Below are 18,667 nucleotides of genomic sequence, written 5' to 3' on the forward strand. Positions count from 1 at the left end.
CACGCTGCTGCTCAGGGAAAGGGGGAGAGCAAACAGAGCCACTGGTGAGAGCTCTGCCCCTTAACTTCATCCCGCTATCAGATGATGAGGAAGTTTGACTGCAATCCCACACGCCGCCATGAATCGGGCCCCTTCGGTGTTTGTATCATCGCCCCCAAGGACGTAACCACCCAGCTGCGGGAAAACACTGCCGTTCTACACAAGCAACTGAGCGGCACCTTAGTGTCTCCTGGCCAGGTTTGCAGGGCTGGCGTAACTCTCCTGCTTCCTGCCCCATCTAGCTCACTGCTTCTGTCGAGCAGAGGCTGCCCTCTCCAGAGAGCTGGCTGGAGCAGACGCTCCTCTGCAGGGTGGCAATCTGGGATCTTAGTCTTACCTGTAAAGTTAAGCCACCGTCACCTCTAAACTAAAGACAGAGGTTGACAGGAGGAGAGGGGCCGCAGGAGTGATAAAGGACGGCCCTGCACTACGCAGCTGGGCGAGTTCCCCTTGGGAGGGACAGGAGAGCTGTCTGCCCGCTGGGTAACTCAAGGGCAGAAAATGCCAGAGAAGAGAGAAAGATCAGGGGGAAAAACCAGGGAAGAGCCAGACAGAGAAATTCCCAGCACCCGAATCACTTGAGTTGGGGGAGAGTCTTGCACCAGGGGCTGAGAGCCTGGCAGGACCAGTGGGTCTGAGCGTGCCCAGAGCTGGTTGTGGGGAAGGGACTTTGGGGCTGTGTGAAACATGCAGAAGTTGCATCCCAGGCAACTCCAAATGCGCTGCATCTGGGGTTTCCTGCTGTAGCAGTAATGGGGAAGTGTGTGTCGGTCGCAGCAGCTAGTGATATACATATTGTCACACTGGCTGCTCTCCTTATCCCTACGGGGCCAAGCCCTTTTTGATCCCTGATGAGCCTGTGGCCTCAATGATACTTAGAGCTTCCTAGGGAGATTCCAAGGCCAGACAGGACCGTTCGGACCATCCAGTCTATCTAGTGGCAACGAGTTCCACAGGCTAACTGCACACTAAGAGGAAATACTTTCCCAAGCAGATTTAACTGCGTTGCCTTTCCATGACAGTGGCTGTTCTCTTGTTTATGCCCTACGAGAAGGGGATGTGCTATTCACCCTGTTGCCGCTCGTTGTGGTGTTACATATCGCACACACAACCCGTTACAAGAAGTTTCCACTCTCTGGGCTCTTCTTACGCTTCACCCAAGGCAGAGGGGGGCGACGGTAGTAGGGCGCAGAAGAGAGACACTTGCATCAGAAAGCGATGCAGCAATTTCTTTATTCACCAGAGTTCCACAACACCAACACTACAGCAACACAGCACGGGCCCAGAGCTGGGCCTCCCAGCTCCCGGAGCCGCTGCCTAGGCAGCATGCTCAACTAAGTGCCGGATGGAGGGACACCAGCCCGCAGCAGACTGCTGGGGAGAATGACACAAATGCCTGGTCAGATTTCTAGGTGGATTTAATGCTAGGAAGAAGGGCTGGATGGACAGGGGTGGAGACAGGTTTTGGTTACAAAGAGGTTCCTCCAAACAGGAGGGGACTTCAGTCCCCATGGCCCACTCACTCTAGGGCTTCTGACGCTGACGACGACACCCCATCCAGTTAGATCCAGGTGTGATACCCCGCTCCAAGACCACTTGGTCTCCTCAAAGGCCACTGAAAGAACACAATGCACGTGGGAATGGTGTTGAATCCAACCAAGTGACCTGGGTTTGAACCAGTGACTTACCAGCATCTCAACATGACCCACCCCCCAGAGTCATCCCGTCCCAGTGATGAGCATGGAAACCTCCCTGCCGAGGCTGGGCGAGTTTCCTGTGCACGTAGACTACCTGGAGCCCAACGCGCTCAACCTGAGGAACCAGTCTGAACTGCTGCGTCAAGGCAGCGTACTGAAAAGGCCTCAAACGCACCAGGCCCAGCTCCGGCCGCCCAGCTCCCAGCCCTTGGTGCAGACAAGGCCGGAGGTCAGCGGGACAATGTCAGTGGGGTCTGTCAGGCCAGCACACACCATCTGCGCATCGAGAAGGCAGCCAGGCAACAGGCCAAAGCAGATCCGGTCGGCTCTCCCTCACTGCACAGAGCAATCAGACATCGGTAGCATAGGCCAGCAAGAGCAAGACACCACTTTTTTTCAGGCCAGCGCTCTGCAAGGTGACCGGTCAGCTGCGTCTCACCCTCTGCGCTCTGTATGCTCCGGGGCGAGGGAATAGGAGGAGATACTGGTTCCAGCCCTTGGCAGCAGCGCGGAGTCCGCTCCCGCGTCAGCTCCTGCGGGGGACGCCGTACCTGTACTTGGAGATGGTGACGTTGGCCAGTCTCCCGTAGACGGTGGGCAGCACGTCGTCACGGTACTTCTCGAAGCCCACACGCTCGTACATCAGGCGGGCCTCGTCCTGCACCATCAGGGTGTTCAGCACCACGGCGCGGCAGCCCTGCTGCTGGGCGAAGCAGATCACCGCCTGGCAGAGCGCCTTGGCGACACCCAGCCCCCGGTAGTCCTTCCGCACCGACATCCGCTTCAGCATCAGCTCCCCCTCCTGCTCGTCAGACGGCCTGGCAGCCACGGTGCCCACCACACACTCATCCGCTTCTGCCACCCAGAAGCAGGAGCCCTTGCTACCCATGTAGGTCGTCCTGATGTCCAGCAGGTCCTCCTTTAAGCAGTGCTCGATATACATGGTCCAGAAGTAGCCGAGCAGCTGCCGCCCCATAGCCAGTAGCAGCGTGACGGCCAGGATGGGCAGCAGGAGGGACTTGGAGCTGGTGAGCAGAACACAGAAGGTGCAGGCCAGTACCAGGATCACCCAGGGCTGCTTTAGCACGTGCACGCACAGGGCGGGGACGTACTCGCTCATCCCAGTGGCAAACATCTCGCGCACCGCCTCGTAGTCCTCGTCTCTGTACTCGCGGATCCGATAGTCCGCCATGGCGCCCTGGAGAGAGAGGAGAGAGCAGCTCAGCACAGCAATGAGCACAGGCCTGCAAGCCATCAGCTCCCTCTCTGGCCTCAGGCAAGCCATTGCCCCCCCTCTCGTGCCTCAGTTTCCCCAGCTAGACGAAAGGTGCATGTAGTCACCTCTCCCTCAGAGGGGCTGCGAGCACTAGCGGGTGTAGCTCCTAGAGCCCCATCTGAGACCAGGGCCTCACACTGCTAAACGCTGCGCATGGACCTACATTACGAGTCCCAAAGCGCTGACAGTTTAAACAGACTCCGGGTCAGGGGGAAAAGAGAGACCCAGAGAAGGGAAGTGACTCGTTCAAGGTCGCGCTGCAGGTCAGTGTCAGGAGCAGGCCGAGATCCCGGGGGCGTGAGTCCCACATCACTGCACTGCCTACTTCCAGGCTTCCCTCTGACCCATCCGCACAGCGCCCGAGGGCCCCACAGCCGCGGAGGCAGGGAACTATCGCCTCCTCCTCACAGATGGGGAAACTGAGGCAGGGTTGAGGTGAACGGGCCAAAGCGAGACAGTGACAGACGCAGCAACAGAACAGAGACAGGGACGCAGGACACCGGCTCAGCGCCACCCCAGTACCAGCCTCCTTTTCATCCCCCCACAGCAGCACCCCCAGCTGCCCGCTTCCCTGCCCACGTTCGCACACACTAAAGCGGGGTCCTCAATTCGTTTGTGTCAAGGTCCAAAGTTCTGGGTCAAGGTCCAGACTTCACACTGCAAGCGCCGCTGTTCAACAAACACATTCAGTGCTGGGCGATACAGCCTGTGGCCATTGCTTAGAGTTTCAGAGCATTAAATGAGAAATAAAACCAACCCGCTCGGGGGTCGGCGTACTGGGAGGGATTTTGCTTGGTCAGTCCTGAGGGAATACATTCAAACCGGCAGGCTGCTGAAGCTGTACACCACGGGATACAGTCAGTTCTCGAGGACATTGACACTCCTGATCACAACTACCGACCGACCGATGCATTTCTCTGCTACGGTCACAGGACAGGGCTTCAAAGGACGGAAGAAGGGGAGAGGGAAGGGGGGCTAGACTAGACAATGGCCCTTATGCTGCAAAGATGCACACGTGTGATCAGCTTTACACGCTGCGGGTAGCTTCGCTGAAGCAATGGGACTATTCAGCGTGTATACATGAAGCATATGCTCATGTCTTTGCAGGATTACGGCCAATATTATTAAGTTAGCACCCAATTCTACAAACACTTTTGTGCTCAACTTTACTACCTTGAAGTCCCCTTGATTTCAGGACAGTAAAGTTAAGCATGGGCAGAAGTATTTGCAGGATTGGGGCCCGAGGCAAAAAGTGTATTCAGGATCAGGCCTTTATTTAATCTACTTTGTGTTACATTATTGTATCATAGGATTAGACGCCATTCTTCTTTTTATTGTAATTTTATTATATTATTCCCACATTATTATTTTAGTTGGGTTTTTTGCTACTTTATTTTCTCAAGAGTTGGTTGACAATTTAAAAACAAAATTGGTGACAAAAAATCAAAGTTGTCTCCATTTCACCAGCTCTGAAATCGAACAATTTCTGGCTATTTTTGTGATTGGTTTTAAAACCAAAACACAGCCCAGAAATGTTTTCACTTAATGAAAAACTGGGTTTTCAGTAAACAAACATTTTTCATAACCCCATCATTAATGTTTATAGCAAAATTTTGAAAAAATAAATTGCAAAGTTGAAAAAAAACAACTTTCACTTTTTCCATTTCCCAGAGAAGCCCACTTTTCCATTAATAAACCTTGGTTCAAAAATTTGTCTACCAGTTCAAATGTTTTCCTGTATTGTTCCCTGTTATTTATGACATTTCTATTTTATTTTCCTTTAGGACATTATTTTATCTGCTACGCATCTATTAAACCCCAGGCTGATCCCAACTCCAGGCACAAGATCCAAATCATCTGAGCTAACTGCATCAAATCTGATCTGCCACCATTTATTCAGACGTGGTCACGCTCCTGTCAAAACAGAACGTTTCACAGCGCCCTACTCGGATCCGGCTCCCTTTAAAGTCCATGGAAAAACTCCCATGGACGTCACTGGTGCAAGAGGAAGCTCTCAGTGAGGGCAGGTTTCTGGGCTACCAGTAACCAAATAGCTTTCAGTTTTACCTGTTATGCCCCCGATTTGTATCTGAACTGGGAAAGGCAATGGATTGCAGCTACAGTTCCTCTCCTCTCACATGGGGCTGGGGGTAAAACGGACACAGTGTGATCCTGACAAACTCTCACTCTGCCCCCACCAGAACAGAACAGAGTGGGGGACAGGGGGGGGGGGGGGGGGGGGGGTGAATAGGCCAATGAGCAGAGGGAATGGGAGGGTGACTGAAGTGACAGAGAAAAGCAGCTGCTCATTCCTCAGAGTCAGAGCCAGCCTCAGACTTTCCCCATTGCAGGATCGAGACATCAGGAATATAACCCCCCAATTGCCCCCCACTCAGCTCCCCCCAACTGCCCACCTGGAGAGGCTCCCGCTGCCCCACTCACTGGGCCCGGATGCCAGTGCCTGCGCTGTTGCCGGCCGGCCGAGAGAGCTGGTGGGGGCAGCCACCTGGGGACACTGCACCCTGCAACCCGGCCCAGCCGCCTGCTCCCGGCTGTGGGGCTCTGCGCTGGGGAGTGGGCCCAGCTCCACACACAGCCCCGGCTCTGCTTCAGCCCCTTTGACCTTTGTGGTCCGTTCAGAAGCGCCTGGCTGTCCAGATTTGGCCTGCGGTCTGCCTATTGACTACCCCTGCCCTAAAACTTCCTACTCCAGAACACCCAGGTGGGCTACAGGCAGCGTGATCCCAATGGGGATCCACGTTCTCCAGGACCCGAGCTCATCCTTTGCTCTCTCGTTTGCCCCAGGGCCGAATGTGCTGCAGGTGCAAAGAGGGTTATATTAGCACCTCCCATGGTTCGAGTGACAGCTGCCCTCTGGCCGAGGCTCGGGACAGAGTGGGTGGGGTCACCTTGGGAGAGAAGGAGCACACAGCCACAACACAGAGCCAGAGAACGAAGCCTGGGGAGGGGGGAGAGCAGGGGAAAAATTCCAGGAGGCTCCTGGCCTCCCATCACAGCAAAATAAAACCCCACCTGATCAGCTAGAGCTCCTTCCCCACTGCAGGGGCCTAGGTGGGGCAGCAACCAGTGCTCTAGTAATGCCTAGAAGTAGAACATAAGCCAGGCTCAAACCTGCATTCTTATGATGGGAGTTTGCAAGTATCACAGTTAAGGTTGCAAGACCTCCCCAAGCAAGAAGCCCCCTACCTCTGGATCTCACTCCCACGTGGCTTCCTACAGGTCTCCACGCTTGAGCTCAGCTCCTTCCCCCACACCTTACAAAGCCGCCAGTGGCTTTCCACCCAGAGAGGTGAGAGCTGGCCCATAACGGGGGTTCGTTCTGGAGTGCAGCCACCACTCAGGCTGGGAAAAATCCGCCGGGGGACAAAAATACAGGAGATTCAAAATAATCTCCACATGCTCAGGAGAATCTGTCTGGAGCTGCAGCCTGTGCGGCACATTTCACTGACCAGAAGCTATCCGGGAAGCTATCCAGGGCTCAGCCCTGACACTGCAGTTACTCACCTTCGTGGAGTGTGAGCGTCTTTTTGTAACTGGGCTCAGTTAATTGTTCTCTTTCCCCACCTCGTTAAATAAAAACCAGCAGTGAAATGCAAATAAGCAGCCCCTTGTTAATGCAATAGTAAGGCAGTGGTTACAACTGAAAGGGAAGGATCCCACAGCATTTAGGCCCCAACCAGACCCATGAACCCACGCACAGTTCCAGCGACCTCAGTCAGACTCACAAGGCTCTGCAATGCTGACCCCAGTGCCGGCTCAGCGCCTCAGCCCAGGAACCGGCCGCCTGCTTTCTGTGAAGTGCCTGGCACGCCTGTGTGCGCTACAGAGGAGAGAATGAACTGAGCCCCGGTGTTATTAGCCGCTGGGCAAGTGTCCGGGTGTAGCCCGCTGTATGACCGAGGGGCAGGAGCGCAGGGCTATTGGGAGTCGCCCCCGCACTGACAGGCGGCTGCAGCGGGGTCCCAGCGTGGGTCAGGGCTGGCTGTTGGCAGCGCCCCAGCAACGTGGTACAGTCACACCCCGGGACGGGCACAGGCCCTGCCAAGCCCTTCGAGCCGCGGGACACCTCAAGCCCCAGGACAGGACACTGCAGGAGCCTGCACCAGTGGCTGCAGCGTCCCGGGATCGGGACCCCGGCTGGGCTCTGCGGGAGGCGGCTGCGGTGACCTCCTGGCTGAGGGACGCTGCACCAAGGGAGCGGTCGCTGCCAGGCGCCGCTCGCCCACGCAGGGGTGTGCGGGGGGGGGGACAGGGCACGCTACAGGCAATGTGCCTCGGGGACCCCTGGCAGGGGGGGGGGCTGACTGCGGCCACAGCCAAAGGGGATTCGGGGCGGGGGGGGCGGATGTTTCTCTTCTCCCCAGTTGGGTTTGGAAACCACAATCCCGGTACTGGAGCCCCCAGGTCCCAGCCCCACAACACCCCCCCCACCACGTGCACCCATAACCCCGCCCCCAACCCTCCGCCCAGCCCCTCCTCCGTGCACGCCCAACCCCCTCCCCCCTCCGTGCACCCCCGCACGTGCACTCGGCCCCCCAGCAACCCTCCCCGTGCACCCCCAACCCCCCGCCCCCCCGTGCACCCCCAGCCCCGCCTCCAACCCAGCCCCCCATACAACCCCAGCCCCCGCCCTCCCGTACGTGCACTCAGCCCCCCAGCAACCCCCCCGTGCACCCAGAAGCCCCGTGCACCGGCTCCCCCTCCGTGCACTCCCAACCCCGCCCCCAACCCTCCGCCCAGCAACCCCCCCGTGCACCCCCGCACGTGCACTCGGCCCCCCCGCCCCCATCCCGGGCCCCGCTCTGGGCACGCCCAGCCCCCGCCCCGCGGCGCCTGGCCCGGCCCCTCCGCCCCCACTCACCGTCCGCCCCGGGCTCCCTCGCTCGGCAACGCCACTTCCGGGGGCCCCCAGAGCACCCACGTGATGCCGCCCGGAGCCGTTGCTCATTGGACGCGCTCCTTCTGGGGACACGCCCACAAACTCTCGCCAGCCAATAGGCGGCCAGCGGGGCGCTGGGCGGGGAGGGAGCGGCGTGCGCGGGGGCGTGGCCTTACCCGAGGGGTCAGGACGCGCTTTAGAGAGGCGGGGCCTAATGTCACATGGCCTCACGCTGGGAAAGGGGGCGGGCTCTGATCCCCAAGGGGTGGAGCATAATCCCCTAGACTAGCCCCTCCCGCCGGTGGGCGTGGCCTAAACACCAGGGGCGTGGCCTATTCACCAAAGTTGTCAGCAGGGCTGAAACCCGAGAGGCAGGGAGGGGCTAGAGGGGGCCATGGGGTCACCCACCCCCACCTGTTCCCCGCCCCACAGGGCTGCCCCCTTGGCCCTGCTGTGAGCGGCCCATGCAAGGGGCTTTGCACACACCCAGTCTCTGCCCCCCGCAGTTCCCCACCGAATTAACAATGAAATCAGTGAAATGAAGAGAAAGGAACCCACAGCCACTCGCTCGGGAAGGTAAAACGGCGAAGGTTTATTGCTCCCGAGGATGTCACTTGCCTAGCAAGGACACCGACCGCCAGCATTGTATCGCTAACTCATCAGCTCCCCATGCTGAGTCTGAGTGCCCACCCGAGCAGTGGGCCCTTTCTCGCCGCCCCCGTTCGGTCGGAGCCGCGAGCATTGCTCCACTGCTATTCACACGCCCTGTTCCAGTCAGGTCCCGCCTGCAGAACGAAGCGCCCACTAGCCCTGGGCTTGCACAGAAGCGCTGGAAGCTCTGAGTAACGTCTGAACGCCCTCGGCAGCGGCTGTTCCTGGACACTCTCCTCTGTTCGCTGAGGGCCTGACCCTAGAGCGGTGCTGAGACCCACCGACAGCTCCTGGCGGATGCAGCGGACACTGCGTTTGCCCTGGGAGCCCATCTGTTTTGCACAGTCTCAACCTCTGACTGTGACATCACAGGCCAGTGCCAAGGAAAGAATTGTGACGTCTCATGCAGAGGAGTGTGACTTCACCTGGGGTTCTGGGAGAACAAAGAGCTGAGGCTAAAGTCATCCCTGGGGTAACTCCAGTGTCTTTACTGGAGTCGCCCTGGGGAGGAACTGTATTCACACAAGTACCCCTGACAACAAAGGCTGAGGGGAACGGAAACCACAGGAACCATTCACTGCACCAAGCGGAGTCGTCTCTGCCTAGGATCTGGGTCGGGGCTCGGACGAGGCGCCAGCTAGCTCTGTAGTAACAGCCTTTTAATTGTAATGCCCGGGGAACCTGGCGCAATACGAAATCAGGACCTGTGTCCCCTTAACGTGCTTCTGCCCTGCCCTGGAGGGGCACCTCGCAGCTGAGAAGGCTGCTGGTATCTCTTGTGTTGGCCCTGAGGAGACTGCCACAGGTGGTGGTTTCAGGGAGGGTGCCACGGCCACCCCTCTGGCCAGGAATTGGCTCCCCCGGATGTCACCTGTGGTCCGGTGAAGTCGGAGGATGGAACGCCAAACGAGCGGGTGCTGGCTATTCTACAGGGCACATCCTTGGGAACTGTGCTGTCATTACCAACGGGGCGGATCAAGGTTATCCCGGACTGCACCAGGATCCCTCCACCCAAGGGATCAGGGAATCCAGCCAGCGCACACCCTATCACGGTTGGTACGGACTGACTGATGTATGTTTGCCCTGGATTCCTGCCCAGCCAGACCCCGTGCCAGGCAATCGCAGTCCTGCTTGCGTCATGCCCATTGTGTGCCAGGAGCTATTTTTAGGGCCAGCCTGGAGTCTCAGATGCAGACTCTGCATGTTTCGAAGAATCAGTGGCGGCCGCTCGCTCACACCCAGGAGACTCGAATAGACACCACTTAGGGCATTTCACGGGGCCAAACGCTGCTCTTGGGGATCGTCACGGGGCGCCCCCGTCGCTACACAGTGTGCTGCACTGCCTGGCCTGTTTCTTGATCTCAACCACAAACACACCCCAGTCTGTTCCCCTTTCATTACGTGTGTGATTCCTCCCCTACACTGCACAACAGAACCATCGCAGGCTCACAGCAGAAATATCCACGCGGACTTATATCCCCTCAACGACTGAGCCAACTGCTTTGTTAGCCCAGCGGTTGCCACCCACGTGTCAGTAACCCCCCAAAGAAACGGATTCACTGGTGTAAATGAAGGCAGGACAGCTGATTGAACTCCCTCAGGTGGGCGATTTCCCCCTCTTCTGACCTCACCACATTCAGGTAGAGAGAGGACAAGACCCTTCCTTGCCCATCGCAGTCGGGAGCAGAGAGCCATGGCCCTCAGCTTGAGCCCAGCTCACAGGACCAGCTCACATTCCTGAGGCCCTTCCCCTTTCTTCTGCACGCCCCGGGGCCTGCTGTCCAAATGCCTTGTGGTTACTGCTGCCTCCGGGATTCCTCCTGGGGGATTTGCCAAGCGGTGGCCAGGCAGAGCGGAACGGAACCAGTTAGCAGAGGCCTCTGTTGGGTGGCTGGACCGGGCCCTGCAGGATCCTTAGGCAAAGGCTCTACCCACTAAACAGGGGTCCCTGGTCTGGCTAAGACGGCAGCAGCCGTGCTGAGACCCTCCTGGGGGAAAGCTGCTCTTTGAGGTGTTACAAAGTCCTCTTCTGCTGGCAAAGCCCGTCCCGGGTGTCTGTCCGCTGCCTGTGCCCCTAGGGAACACGCCTGCGGCTTTGTCTGCGCCACTGATTTCCGCTGTCTTCTTGCCACGCCCAGGCACCCCCCCGAACAGAGCATCTGGGTGCTCAGAAGCAGGGTTTTGGGCTGGACTGCCAAGGAACGTAGCCAGGGGCTGCGGGCTGGAGAGCAGGAAGGGCAGGGCAGGGCAGGAGATAGGAAGGGACAGGCCCCAGGAGGACACTGGGCCGGCAGTCACACCCCGCTACAGACTCACGAAACAACACAGAGGAGCAAGAAGCCGCTAGACTAGAGAGTGTGGGGGAGGGACCGCGAGCCACACAGAGCACATCCCTCTTCTACGTCCCCACACAGTCCAGAAGGGGTTAGTCCCCTCACTGGGCCTGCCGCTGGGCCCTCAGCTTGCGGAGCCGCAGCTGCCGGAGCCGCAGGATCAGGTCCTTGGGGATCTTGCCCCCCTTGGCCAGGATCTCGCGCAGCCGCTGCTTGGGCGTCTTGGTGAGCTGGAAGTCGCAGAGGGTGGGGTTGTCCTCGTAGGAGACGCGGCAGGTCCTGGTGACGGGGTGGTAGCCTTCGGCCGCGGCGGTGACCTCGTACTCGCCCGGGTTCAGCAGGCGCCAGTAGTCGCCGTCGAAAGCTGCCGGGGTGACAATAAAGGCCGGGGTGACGGGTGAGGGCTGAGGGGCGGCAGGGTCACAGGGCTGGGTCTGTTAGCGCCTGTCTCTGCTGAGCCCTAGTCCGCAGAGGGCTGGGCTTGTGCTGCCACCTCTGCGACTAGCAGACAAGGCCTGGGCCCTGCCCTCCCCAGGGCCAACACCGCGCTGCTCCCCCCAGTGCTGTCTGGGGCTGGGGTGACTGGTCCCACGGCACAGCTCCCACTGCTGGGGCCGGCCGCTGACTGTCAGCATCCATTTCCCTTTCCCTGATTTCACCCCAGTCCCGCTATTTATACCCATCCAGAGCCCACCCCACCCAGCTCCTTTCCCCCTGGGGCCCTAGGTCCATCCGTCATCCCCCCTTCCCCATGGGCTGAGCCACCCAGACGGATTAGCTCATCGGCACATCCCTGGGTGGGTGGTCGGGGGACTGACCCCAGGACCTGCGTCTCCGAAGGCCTGAGCCTCGCCCCAGCCCCGCCAGCTCGGAGCTGGCAGCGCACTCGGAGCAGGAATCCCCGGCCCCACCGAAGCCGGGAGCTTTGCCACCGAGTCCATGGAGTGAGGACTCCACCCACAGGCCGCGGGCTGGTCCAGCCGCTCGACGGGGTAGAGTGCAGCCTTGTGCAAGCGCCGGTTACACAGATGCCTGCTCCCGGGGCCGCTCCCCTGATACGGGCCACGGACCCCCCGCCCTCCCAGGGCCACTCCCCTGACGCGGGCCATGGATCCCCCCCCCGGGGCCGCTCCCCTAACACGGGCCACAGACCCGGCTTCCCAGGGCCGCTCCCCTAACGCGGGCCATGGACCCACTCCCTCCCAGGGCCACTCCCCTAACGCAGGCCATGGACCCAGCTCCCCCCAGGGCCGCTCCCCTAATGTCTCCCCACAGCTGTCCAGTGGAGGCTAGCGCTGCCCGGCTCACTGGTCTCCCTGTGCCATACAGCTGGGGCTGGCACTGCCCCCCCCCCACGTCCCTCTGCCCCGCAGCCCTGGCAGGCCAGACGCCGTGTTCTGCTCTGGCCGCAGTGCGAGGGGCGTCACTGCGGCGATCGGCCTGTGGCGCCTGCGATACCTGTTCTGACGTCGTGGTTGATGCCGTCCACGGCAATGATGGCGTCTGCAATTCCCTGCTCGGTGTCCTTGTCCCGAACGACCCCTTTAATGCCCCGGCGGACCTGGGCAAACACCGGACACAGCACACCTCAGAGGGGGTTCCCAGGCCCATACGGTCCACAAGGCACCGCTCCTCCCTGGGTACGGCGGGGAGAGCGAGCCGGCCCTCAGCCCGGGGTTATGGGGCACCACTGTCCGCGTGCCGCCTGCTGGGCGGCTCCCTGCAGTTTGTCCAGCCCCGGGTTAAACATCCGGAGCGCTGGGGGTTGTGCCCCATGGCTGGGGCGGCTGCTTGTCCCGCAGCCGAATGCCCCGGCGGGGATCCTGGATCTCCCTTTGCTCCATCGCTGCTCATCGCCCCAGCAGGCCCCAACACCTCCCCTCCTCCCAGGGCGTTCACCCTCGGCCAGTCACACTGCGCCGCGCTCACGGACTAACCCCGCGGAGAGGGCTCAGCGTCACCACCCCGGTTCCGGAGGAGGCGCGGTTCGCCCGAGGCCGCGCGGTGAGCCAGTGGCAGAGATAGGGTTAGAACCCAGGCGTCCTGAGCTCACCCCACAGCTCCACACAGCCTCTCGTACCAGCTACGGTGGCTGTTTCAGTCGTCACCCAGCGGCTCTCCTGTCCGTGTGCGCGGAGCCCAGCTAGACAGGGGAGTTTTCAGCCTCTCCCCAGAGAGCGGTGCCTTCAGCCGCTGGCCACCCTCGCTGCCCTGGGACTCCCTACCCTTTGCCATTCTCTGAGGTGCCCAGCGCTGAGCCCCAGGGGCACCAGCTGTGAGAGCCCAGAGATTAACAAACCACCACCTTACACGGCCCAGCCAAGCCCCTGTCGGAGAAGGGTGTGAAACGTGTGGGCTGCCCACACGGGTGAGAGAAGAGCCGAGGCTGGGCCCCCTGCCTGCCTGGCACACGCCGCTCAAGGGACCGAGCTGGCACGGAGAGCTGACCCCAATTACCCGCTATTCCCCCCGGCCGATTATTGCCCCACGGTGACCTCCGCAGCCCCCAGCAGCTGCTGGTTTACGGGCCGTGTGTATGTCCAACGTGCGCTCAGTGAATCTCGGCAAGCGCCCGTCCCCGGGGACGCGGGACGGTGTCAGGCCTCGTCTACCCTGGGGTTTGAGCACTGGTGTAGTTTGAAATGAGGCTAAATCACACAGCACTGTACGAGTAGCGTCTACGCTAGGCAGTGCACGCAGGCTGCTGCATGGGCGGGGGGTGAAAGTCCCAGTGTCGACAAGGGCCAACATCCCTCAGGAAGGCGTCGCTGCCCCCGCCGGCCCCCCAGAAGCCGGATATCACTATTTATTGTTTGGGGGGCCCCTGGCCTCCATGTAATTGACAGGTGGCAAACGGATAAGGCCTTTTTGCACCACTGTGGTGGCTACAGACTGAATTTCTCTCCTGAAAGCAGGACTCTGGGCTGCAGAGAGGAGCTGTTTGCTGGCGCCCTGCAGGCGGGGTGATGCGACAGGGACAAATGGCTCTGTAGATCAATGACCATTTGCAGAATCTGGGATTTTGTGTGTTATAAATAAAACAGGAGGCACCACCGATGTCTGTTCTCCCTGCGTGGCCAGGTGGGGGCGCTATACCTGGTGCAAGGGGGCAGGGGAGCAGGCCCCAAGGCTGCAGCACGGCAGGGAATACAGCCCAGGGGTCTTGGCTCCCCGTCTTGTCCTTTAACCAACCCCATTCTTCCCTTCTTAGCTCTGTCCTCCCAGCAGCCCCTGCTGCGCAGTGGTTGGCATGGCCGGGTGCTCTGCCTGCTGTCTCTTCATGCTCTCCTGAAGGCACTGCCAAGGCTGCTTGGCATGGTCGGGAGGGGCTTGCCCGTCTCAGCTGGAACCAACAGGCTGCTTTATGCCGTTCCTTGTTACTCTGATCACGTCTGCCGGAGGAACCCAGAGTGGCTGGTGGCAGGGCCTGAGAGGCTGCTTTTGTTGCTCTGTCCGGAGGACATTTCAGCTACAAACCGAAGCGCCGTGCGTCTGGGGCTGCCCCGCCTCTGGAAGGGACGGCACCCCCGTGTACAGCCGTGTGATGTCATTAACATCTGCTGTGCCCTGCGTCGGGGGACTGTGGGAGCTAATATCTAACGTCTCTCTCAGCTCGATCTTCCATGATCTTCTGACTAGCCTTTAAAAACCTATTATCAAGCCCCGGGCACTGTGTGCTTGTGCATGCATGTGCATATTGCCCTCTGCTGGCTGGATTCAGAATTGCTCTGTGTGTCATTGCCCCTACACTGCTATCAGCTAATGGTGATTCCCCTTTAGCTCAAGGGGTAGGGGATTGGGTTTTGTCCTGAGTTCCATACTCTAACCACTGGGTCTCCCTCCCTTCCAGGTGGGTAAGTGCTGCCCCGTGTCTCTCCAGCCTTGGCGCCGTGACGGGTTCACTGCTAGCACCAACACCCAGCTAGAACCTGCCTTGGCCGGAGCAGCCGCTCCTGGGGCCTTGTCCAGCTCCCACAGGGTCACGTGACCTCCGCGGAGAAGCTCCAGGAGGCGCTGCCCTAGTTACCCACGTCCAGGGGCCAGGCAAGGTTTCGGGACTGCCCTGGCCCTGGAGTGCCCCCCTTAGGCCACGACACGCACCTGCTCCATGAAGACCAGCAGGGACTCCTTGTTGTTCTCCCACTCCCTGGGCAGCTCGGACTCGTGCGGGAATTTGTCGCAGGACAGCTCTATAGTGAGCTCAAAGCAGTTGGTGTGCAGGTAGCTGAAGTCGTTCATACCTGCACAGGGAGACAAGCACGGGGCGATCTGGTGCCACGCCAGAGAAGTGAGCGGAGCTCCTTACGGCAGCCTGCACTTGGAATGGGAAATACAGCAGGGTGTTGGGCCCTGCAGCTGGTTGGTTATTGGAGGGTCACTCGGCAGCGACGGGCCCTGCGCCCTGGTTTGTAATTCATAGAATCATAGAACTGGATGGGACCTCGAGAGGTTCATCTAGTCCAGTCCCCTGCACTTGTGGCAGGACTAATTATCTAGACCATCCCTGACAGGTGTTTGTCCAACCGTCTCTTAAAAACCCCCAATGATGGAGATTCCACAGCCTCCCTAGGCAATTTATTCCAGTGCTTAACCACCCTGACAGTTAGGAATTTTCCTAATGTCCAACCTAGACCTCCCTGGCTGCAGTTTAAGCCCATTGCTTCTTGTCCTATCCTCAGAGGTTAAGGAGAACAATTTTTCTCCCTCCTCCTTGTAACAATCTTTTATGTACTTGAAAACTGCTATCATGTCCCCTCTCAGTCTTCTCTTCTCCAGACTAAACAAACCCAATTTTTTCAGTCTTCCCTCCTAGGTCATGTTTTCTAGACTTTTAATCATTCTTGTTGCTCTTCTCTGGACTCTCTCCAATTTCTCCACATCTTTCCTGAAATGTGGTGCCCAGAACTGGACACAATACTCCAGTTGAGGCCTAACCAGAGCAGAGTAGAGCGGAAGAATGACTTCTCGTGTCTTGCTCACAACACTCCTGCTAATACAGCCCAGAATCATGTTTCCTTTTTTTGCAGCAGCATCACACTGTTGACTCATATTTAGCTTGTGATCCACTATAACCCCTAGATCCCTTTCTGCCGTACTCCTTCCTAGGCAGTCATTGCCCATATGGTATGTGTGCAACTGATTGGTCCTGCCTAAGTGGAGAACTTTGCATTTGTCCTGTGCCCCGGTCGGTTACCGGAGGGTCGCGCAGCAGTGACGGGCCCAGCGCCCCGGTCAGTTACTGGAGGGTCGTGCGGCAGCGACGGGCCCCGCGCCCTGGTCGGTTACCGGAGGGTCGCGTGGCAGCGAAGGGCCCTGCGCCCCGGTCGGTTACCGGAGGGTCGCGTGGCAGCGACGGGCCCTGCGCCCCGGTCGGTTACCGGAGGGTCGCGCGGCAGCGACGGGCCCTGCGTGCAGGGTCACTCCTGAGCGATGGACACAGCAGCAGAAGCTGTTTCAGCCGGGTCTGGCCAGAGGGCAGCTGGGCAAGGCCTGTCTGTGTCCTGAGCCAAGAAGCTCCCAAACGCAGTGAGGCCCTCCCCGCCCCCGAGTGCCAGTGAGTGCCCCGGGCAGGGCACAGCCAGGATCACTCCCAGCATGGGGGTCTCGGGACACGACGGGGCTCCAACCCACAGACCCCATGTGACAAACTGGGACTGTTCTTAATGTGGTCTTTGAATGCTGAGTGGGGAGTGTTGGCCGGGGAAGGTTGCAGGGGAGTTTGGCTGGGGGGGCTGCACTGGGGGATGGGAGACTGGCCTTGAGGGAGGATACCTGAGCATGTAGCGTGAGAACCCAGGAAGGGGGTTGGAGGCCAGGTGACACCTCTGCCCGGGAAACTGGACAAAGGCTGGGGGAGGAGCCGGGGGGAGGCTGGGTGAGAGATGCTGGAGGGAGTTGGAATTTCAGGAGCTGGCTGGTGTAATGGATGGGAGCCCAGACGGGGCTCTGACCCCCCAACTGGGCTGTGGTGCCCCTGGGACCCCAAGATGGACCTAACTGGAGGGGGGTCCTGTTGTCTGTACCTGCAAGACCTGTCTTGGACCGTGTTCCTGTCATCTAAATAAACCTTCTGCTTTACTGGCTGGCTGAGAGTCATGGTGAATCGCAGGAAGCCGGGGGTGCAGGGCCTTGTGTCCCCCCACACTCCGTGACAACTGGTGGCAGGGGTGGGATCTACTGCACCCTGTGGACGGCGCTTCCTGCAGTAAGTGACTGGGGAGCAGTAAAACAAAGGGGGATCAACGGGGACCAGGTGGGCTGAAGAGTCAGAGAGAGACGGTTTCAGGGGGCGATTAACCCCTGGGGGTGTGTGACCAGCGAGAAGGACTTTTGCAGTAACAGGGTCCCCCGGGGGATCGCAGCGAGCGGTCCCGGAGCGGAGGAGTCTTTAGCTCGACCCTGGCAGAGAGGCGGTGACCTGAAGAAGGGCTGGCACACTAGGGGTCCCCCTGGAACGGTGGAAAGCGGAGAGCACAGGCCGGCGAGTGGCCAGCAGGAGGATGTATGCTAAACGCCTTAAGAGCGACCTGGTGGAGCTGTGCAGGCAGAGGGGGCTGCGCATTGGGAGGTCCACCAAAGAACAGCTAATTGCCCGGCTGGAGGAGAGGGACCGCTTGGATGAACGGAGCCCTGTCCCTGAGGGAAGCCGCCCGGCGGACGCAGCGTGGGCCCCGGGGCCTGACATGGCTGGGAGGGGTCAGACTGCTGCCGAGGACATCCCGAGACCCTGCCTACCTATACCTAGGGGAGGGGTTGGGGGAAGCCCAACGAATACAGAGGGCACCCTGACCCCGGCAGCCAGCAGGGGATCGTCCCGGCGGAGCTCCCTGTCCCGGGAGCCGATGCGACTAGAATATGACAGGGAGCTGAGACTGAAAGAGCTCGAGTTAAGGAAGCAAGAACTGAAGCAGGAGCGGGAAGCACGGGAAAAGCAGCATCAGCATGAGGAGAACCAGCGTCAGCATGAACGGGAAGAGCGGGAAGAGAAGGAGAAATAACGTCAGCATGAGCTGGAACTGGCCAGGCTGAGGGGCAGCGAGCCCCCGGCTCCGGTGAGTGAGGGGGGACCCAAGACTGCAAAGAGCTTTGATAAGTGCTTCCTGGCCCAGCGTAAGGAGGGGGAGGACATGGATACCTTCCTGACGGCCTTTGAGAATGCCTGCGAGCTGCACAGGGTTGACCCTGCAGACAGGCTCCAGTTTCTCACCCCCTTACTAGACTCCACAGCCGTGGAGGTGTAAAGCCGAATGAAAGGGGCGGAGACAGGGGACTACGAACTGTTCAAAAAGGCCCTGCTCCGCGAGGTTGGGCTGACTCCTGAGATGTACCGGAAAAGATTCCGGAGTCAGCGCAAAACCCGTGAGGTCACATACCTACAACTGGCCAACCGGATGCAGGGGTATGCCCACATGTGGACAGCTAGGGCCCAAGCTAAAGAGGACCTACTTGACCTATTCATACTGTAGCACCTGTATGAGCAGTGCCCATCCAACCTGAGGCGATGGTTGATGGACCAGAAGCCAGAGAACCCGCAGCACGCAGGCCAACTGGCCGACGAGTTTGTGGACAGTTGGGCAGGGGATGACAGGGAGGAGTCCCAAAGGAACAGGCCCGCCACGATGCAGGAAGAGAGTGACCCTGGGACCTCCCAAAGGGGAAACATGGAGAACCCCCTCCCAAGGGGAACGCCCAGCGTCAGGACCAACCGACCGGCTCGAGGGGACCCACGGGACATGGGCTGCTATTACTGTGGCCAGAGAGGCCACATACG

At 59.6% G+C, this 18,667-nt stretch overlaps 2 protein-coding genes across 6 annotated transcripts in view; both read right to left on the reverse strand.

The window, feature by feature from the left end:
• Positions 1-1,254: 1,254 nt before the first annotated feature.
• Positions 1,255-7,943, reverse strand: LOC112122088 (probable N-acetyltransferase camello). Of its 5 annotated transcripts, none has more exons than XM_026658174.1 (3): positions 7,895-7,943; positions 6,759-6,853; positions 1,255-2,934 (listed from the first exon to the last, which is right to left on the reverse strand). In XM_026658174.1, the coding sequence occupies exon 3, from the start codon at positions 2,926-2,928 to the stop codon at positions 2,263-2,265; it is 666 nt and encodes a 221-aa protein (XP_026513959.1). In that variant the 5' UTR covers positions 2,929-2,934; positions 6,759-6,853; positions 7,895-7,943; the 3' UTR covers positions 1,255-2,262. The 5 variants fall into 5 exon arrangements, with proteins under 5 accessions (XP_026513959.1, XP_026513960.1, XP_026513961.1 ...); XM_026658175.2 differs by lacking the exon at positions 7,895-7,943 and adding an exon at positions 5,080-5,156 and having other exon boundaries at positions 6,759-7,269; XM_026658176.2 differs by lacking the exons at positions 6,759-6,853; positions 7,895-7,943 and adding exons at positions 5,080-5,156; positions 6,046-6,491.
• Positions 7,944-8,483: 540 nt separating this feature from the next.
• Positions 8,484-18,667, reverse strand: part of CPXM1 (carboxypeptidase X, M14 family member 1) — a 30,547-nt gene continuing 20,363 nt past the window's right edge. The window contains exons 12-14 of the mRNA XM_026658173.2: positions 14,998-15,137; positions 12,355-12,457; positions 8,484-11,260 (exon numbers count right to left, since the gene is read on the reverse strand). Coding sequence (XP_026513958.1) covers positions 10,998-11,260; positions 12,355-12,457; positions 14,998-15,137 — 506 coding nt within the window. The 3' untranslated portion in view covers positions 8,484-10,997. The remainder of the gene's footprint in view (positions 11,261-12,354; positions 12,458-14,997; positions 15,138-18,667) is intronic.

Source organism: Terrapene carolina, unplaced genomic scaffold (genome assembly GCF_002925995.2).
Source record: "Terrapene carolina triunguis isolate 2854851 unplaced genomic scaffold, T_m_triunguis-2.0 Scaffold405, whole genome shotgun sequence".
NCBI lineage: Eukaryota > Metazoa > Chordata > Testudines > Emydidae > Terrapene > Terrapene triunguis.